Below are 6,000 nucleotides of genomic sequence, written 5' to 3'. Positions count from 1 at the left end.
CTCCCATCCCCCATGTATACATTCCTTTAATACTGGTAAGGTGTATGAGCAGACGTGTGTGTCTTCGTGCCCAGCAGAAAGTTAATCAGAAAACAGATCCTTATTTTCTATGGCAGCATAAGTATTTTAATGTCTGCTAACCCTGTCACTAACACACATTCTTTTAAGGGAAAAAAATGCTTCTGTGCTCTAGTTTTAAAATGCAAAGGTATGATGTTATTTGTCACCATGCCCAAAAAAGTCCTTACTCGATAACTTTGCCAGAAGAGGGAGAGAGAGAGAAGGCAAATGTTCCCCCAGCTGTTTCCTGTCTACAGTGTCTGTGTTTTGTAGATAAATGTGAGGATTTTCTCTAAATCCCTCTTCTGTTTGCTAAATCTCACTGTCACTGCTAAATTCAGAGCAGATAGAGCCTGCGCAATGGAATAAAGTCCTCAAAATTGAAATGTGACATTGCTCTCAACATCTCCCATCTCTCTGGATTTCTTTTTGCTTCATTATTCCTGCTAACCAATTCATTTTCAGACTTTGTACTTCAGAAGCAATGGGAAAAATCAGCAGTCTTCCAACCCAATTATTTAAGTGCTGCTTTTGTGATTTCTTGAAGGTAAATATTTCTTACTCTTTGAAGTCATTGGGGAATTTTATTTAAATTGTGTACTGTTTGCTTCTGCCTAGAACTGTTATTCACTTTAAAATTTTCATTGTTTCGGAACTGGGAGTTATTTATAAATTGCTGAACATGCAATTCTGTGGAATCTGAAAAATAGCTCGGGGAGATGGATGCATTTGCACAGATATCTGTCTGAGTAGAAACTATTGCAAGGTACTTATGCTAAATCCCCCACTTCTGCAAGGCTTCCGTGGTGTCATTATAGAAGATTCCTTTAAATCCTGTCTATGGCTAAGGGCTATAGAGCGTGGATATGAACTTGGGGATTTTTTTCTTCTTTTGCAGGTGCAGATGTTTTATTTTTAAGACCATGTTCTTGTGCATGTGTGTGTGTGTCTGTGTGTGTGTAACTCATCAGGACTTTATTTACAAGACATGCTATATATGAAGAGTTATATTTTAGATGATATTAAAGCTTTTAAATATGATCTTTGGAGCTAAGGTCCCGGAACTCTGCACTTATGCCCGGAGAGAGAGTTAAAGTTAGAGTAAAGTGTAATTTGTTCTTCCAAAAAAAGAACTCCTTGACAACTCTTGCTGACCTTGCATATTTGCATAATTTAAACAAATACATACTGTATATGGAAAGCAGAAACTTTCTAAGAGCTGCTCGCCCAACTTTTCTGTTTAGAAGAGGACTTTCATGGGCAGAGTTTGGACTTGGGGTTTTGTGTTGTAAAACTCTGATTTTATATTCGGTGTCGTGAAGTCCCTTTAGGTAAACCTGGCTGCTGCTGTCGGTGCACCGACTTCTCGTTTCCGATTGCTGGCCGTAGTTCTAGTTTCCATTCTCAGCAAAATTATGTCCTTCAAGACTTGTGTTTTTTTTTCAATTTGCAAGCGCTTTTAAGCTGCTGTCACTGGCTCCACCGATTCAATTGCCTGAGGGCTCAATTCATAAGACGTCTCTGCCATTTAGTGCAGCATTCAGTTGCTGCTTTCAAACACTTCACCGCTAGGACTTTCGCTAGTCAAGTAAGTGGCTCTGGGAGTTAAAGATACACCCTTGTCAGGCACCTGATTCTGCTGTTCCTGAGATGCCAACACATGCAGGCCACCTTGCTTTCAAAGAAATGACGTCACTGTGCATACATACTATGTGATCTAGCAGCTGGAGTTTTTATCTCCCTACTTAGGGGATCATAAAAGAGGCTGTGGAACGTTATCTCTGCGTTAATTACAAGTTAAGAAAATTGTTTCCAAATGCACTTTTCATGCTGTGTATGCTGAACACTTCAGAAGTGGAGCTCTTAATAAGTTGTTACTTTTTTCTGTACTTGAAGCAGGAAGTGGTTTGAGGGAGCTGCGTGGTCTTTCACATGTAATTCAGTGAGTAAAGGTGTCCTGCCCAGAGGCAGAACTCACAAACTGATTGTACTCTGAGTCTCAAGGTATTTCCAAGTGAGTGAGTCGGGGAAGGGAGTAAGGGAGTGGACTGGAGCTTGGGTCACTATCTGGGCGGCTACAATAGGCATACAATGGAAATAGGTGGCTTGGTTGGGGAAAAAAGATTGACTTAAATCCCAGCTGTGCAATTTGTTCATTGTTTCAATGGACAAAAGGCAGTTTACCCAGGCTCATAGCATACCTGCCTGGGTGTCCAAATGTAACTAGATGCTTTCACAAACCCCACCCACAAAGCAGCACATGTTTTTAAGACCTCAGTTTTCTATTCACATCGGCCTCATAATACCCACCCTGACCTGCTGTAAAAGACCTGGAACAAACAAAAATGATTACACCTACAGTGAGTATTTTCTTATGACTGTTGCCCTCAAATTTTACAGGGCATTTTCATTGTAGCCCAGACATCTGGAATCAATTAATATTCCATTTATTTAAAATTTCTAAAAAAGAAAGAACTTTTAAAATTTGGGTTTGTGAATGATTTTTGAGAAAGTGTTTTCTGATTTTTTTTTCTTTTTTTCTCATGTCTTTCTGATTCTCCCCTTTTTTTCTATCATATCTTTCCTTTCTCTCTATTCATTTCTTTTGTGTTTGGCAAAATAAAAGGCCAAGAAAATAATGAACATATGGGACCACTTGTTTCACACTTTTAACTCCTAAGCAAGTTCGGTATTGTTTTCCCTTGTGGGAACATAATGTGATAAATTATCTGGTTCTCTGTGGGTGTACTGGACTGTTCCCTAAACTAAAAGAAAATGCACTAGAGGTTCTATCTTGTCCTAGAACTATAAGTACTGAGATTTATCTGACAATATTACTCAGCAAAAAAAAAAAAGGAAAAGAAAAATCTGTTTAAAAAATATTAAATTCTTAAGTTCTAGAGATTTATATGTATTGCTGCACTTAAATGTGTTATACTAGAGCTCACTATTAAAAATATAGTTTTGACATCTAATGAAGTTTGAAATTCACTAAGGCTATAACTTGAGTAATTTTATTCCCTGGATTTCACGAAAGCTGAAGAACTTGAAGGCATCTACCATTGCAGGTGCTTAGACTTCAGCATTGCTATAAACTCAACAAAGAAGGGAGGGGTGGAGAAATAGGATTTGGTAGAATAACATACTTTCTAGAACTGGCCCATTCCCGCAGTGTGGGGGTATGCTCTGCAAGGTCAATCACAGGTTTGTTCTTTTGAAAAATGCCATGGGGTCCAGTTGGGTTGAATTTGTTGAGGTTTCTAATGGAAATACTGAACAGGAAAACCCCACTAATTTTACAACTAAAAAAAAGAAAAAAAAAAGAGAATTGGATGATAACTTGCTTCTTCCAGTCCCAGTGTTTTGGGCTATGTAGGGGGATGGAAGATTTCCATGTAGAGATCCTGTTGAGAAAAATGCAGTAAATATTCAGTTGAGCTTTTACCTCCTCTTCTATTTTATGTCCATTATTTATGATCATTTGCAAATAGAGGGCGCTTTTCATCTTCAACTGCTTTACAACCATTAACTAAATATTTACATTTTGTTAACAAGAGACAGGGGTTTGGGTTTTTTTTTTTTTTTTTTTTCTTCAATTGCTGAGGTGAAGGTCTGACTACAAAAATGGAAATCTTCATTAGAATGATGGGGGAAATTTTGCCACTGATATAGAGCCATTAAATTGAGAGTCCATGGAGGGCAAGGAGGGTGGTCAGAAAATTAATGACTGTTTCTTCAAAACTGATGGGGTTGAATGGACCTGCCACTACTGTGAGGTTCAAAAAAGCCTCTTTCTATAATTATAGCTTCCAGAGTGACTCCACAACCCTTTTAATAGGGCCCCTCACCTAACACCCTGTCAGTGACTCTTCCTGTGATGTTGAAAGTAGATGCATCTGAGAGAAGTGAAACAACTCACCTTGGGAGGCTTCTTGGAAAAAGCCACATCTTTGTGCCACAAGTAACAATATGGAAAAACTTAATGATTACCTCAGCATGGTTTCTACTACTTAGAGTGAGGATGGAGACTTGAGCCACAGGACTGCTGCTTTTGGCAAGGCTGCTGTTTGGCTGTCTATCATTGACTAAGTCATGCCAACCAGGGGTCCCTGGGTATATTTTGCTATAAAATAGTTACAGTGACACATAAGTCCCTCCAAGAGATGAAGCCAGAATTCCTGTGACTAAAAATAAAATAAAAACACACAGAAGGGATTCTCAACATGTGTTGATTTGATATTGGACTTGAGGCCAGGGGCTTTAGTTATGCAGGAGTGGCTTCTACTAGAGCCAATTTCATTCTTTGATTCTCATGTTTTTTTCTGTTTCTGTTATTTTCTTCTATTTGTGGTTGTGTCAACTGCTGATACTCCCCAGGTAAGGAATCAGTCTCTCTCTCTCTCTCTCTCTCTCTCTCTCTCTGTCTCTCATAATAAGAGAAAAAAAAAAACCCTATGATGATATATAGTATTGTCAAAAGCCATTTTTTTGCCATAGCAAATTATTTTTAGTCAAAAATAGGGAATAATGTTTTGGTTAAAAATATTCTGCTCAATAATGAATGCATGTACCATCTGTGGATGGCCAATATTGAGAAATTTAAATTAACAAAACTTATTTGGCCTCGAATCTGTACTGAGCACAATCTTTGATAATTCAAAAGTCCTACCAGGGTCTCAGAGTGATATGGGATCCCACTGTAATAATAGCATCTTTCATTTCCGTAGTAAATGTTTCTAGATATTTTATCTCAATTCATTGAAATAGGAACCCATAATGAAAGGGTTCAGAGAGGACTCCTCCAAGGATCCACAGTAGCCAGGGGAATAAACACAGGTTGTTGGATGCCGAGACATGCTCCATCCACAACTCCCACTGGGTTCTCATGTACTCTATTGACTTCTGTGCTGGGTAGTCCTGATTAATGACAGTCGTGGAATCGTGGGAGTCAATGCACTTCTGTCCAACCTCACTCCCCTTGCAAGGACCAAGGAAGAAACCTGACCCTCCCTCTGTTTCTTGGGCAGGTGAAGATGCACACCATGTCCTCCTCGCATCTCTTCTACCTGGCACTGTGCCTGCTCACCTTCACCAGCTCCGCCACGGCTGGACCGGAGACGCTCTGCGGGGCTGAGCTGGTGGATGCTCTTCAGTTCGTGTGTGGAGACAGGGGCTTTTATTTCAGTAAGTAGCCCTCCCTCTCACTGTGCTGCTCAAGTCTAACGTGTACAGCTCTGTGGATTTACAACCGCAGGGAGTGTGTGAATAACTGAATGACTGCCCGTGTCTGGCAACCATCCTAGGCCTCTGAGATTCCCCACCTTAAAGTAAGCATAGTGTTTCGGCGGGGCTTTGGCAGGTTTTGCAGATCTAGGATGGAATTTTCCTCCTTTACAATTCATCTTTAACTACTTCCTGCTAAGCCTTCTTTCAACTATTATGATCTACCCTCACTATTTCATTCCTTTCAATGAAAGGATGGGAAAAAATAGCCCTGAGGTATTGATGTTTTTGTTTTCAAAACCTATGGTTGCACATATAAACATATGGAACACATGCAGGGCTGCTTTAAGTGCCATGTGATCTGGTGTAAACTAGTAAGGACTCTCCAGTCATGTGGATCTGGGAAAAAATATTAAAGGGCGTATCCTAGATGTCTCCATTCAACATGAAATCACCATGAACAGACAGAAGGTAAACTCTACTTAAAGGCAGGACTGTTTGCAAATGCAGAGACTGTCTCTAAATGCAAACTGAAATGCCATACGAATTTGCCCTCTATGCCAATTGACCTTGATTTTTTGTTGTTGCTCTCTTTTGGCATAGTTCTTCTCTGGGACCCTTCAATGATGTCACCATCTGGAAAAGGGTCTCTGACAAGTACAGGGTGACTTATGTCTTCAACAGCCAATGAAAAGTAGACAGCCAAGTCAAGGTGTG

At 39.8% G+C, this 6,000-nt stretch overlaps 1 protein-coding gene across 4 annotated transcripts in view; it reads left to right on the top strand.

Annotated features, from left to right (window-relative positions):
* Positions 1–263: 263 nt before the first annotated feature.
* The window catches only part of IGF1 (insulin like growth factor 1), an 82,955-nt gene continuing 77,218 nt past the window's right edge, over positions 264–6,000 (top strand). Inside the window, exons 1-2 of one of the 4 annotated variants that reach the window (XM_003907052.5) lie at positions 264–607; positions 5,088–5,244. In XM_003907052.5, the coding sequence (XP_003907101.1) occupies positions 545–607; positions 5,088–5,244 (220 nt within the window). In that variant the 5' untranslated portion in view covers positions 264–544. The other 3 variants (XM_003907050.5, XM_009181545.4, XM_003907051.5) reach the window with 3 other exon arrangements.

This window comes from Papio anubis, chromosome 9, assembly GCF_008728515.1.
Source record: "Papio anubis isolate 15944 chromosome 9, Panubis1.0, whole genome shotgun sequence".
NCBI lineage: Eukaryota > Metazoa > Chordata > Mammalia > Primates > Cercopithecidae > Papio > Papio anubis.
Note: the sequence above shows the minus strand (reverse complement) of the source record. Positions and strands in the feature narration are given on the sequence as shown.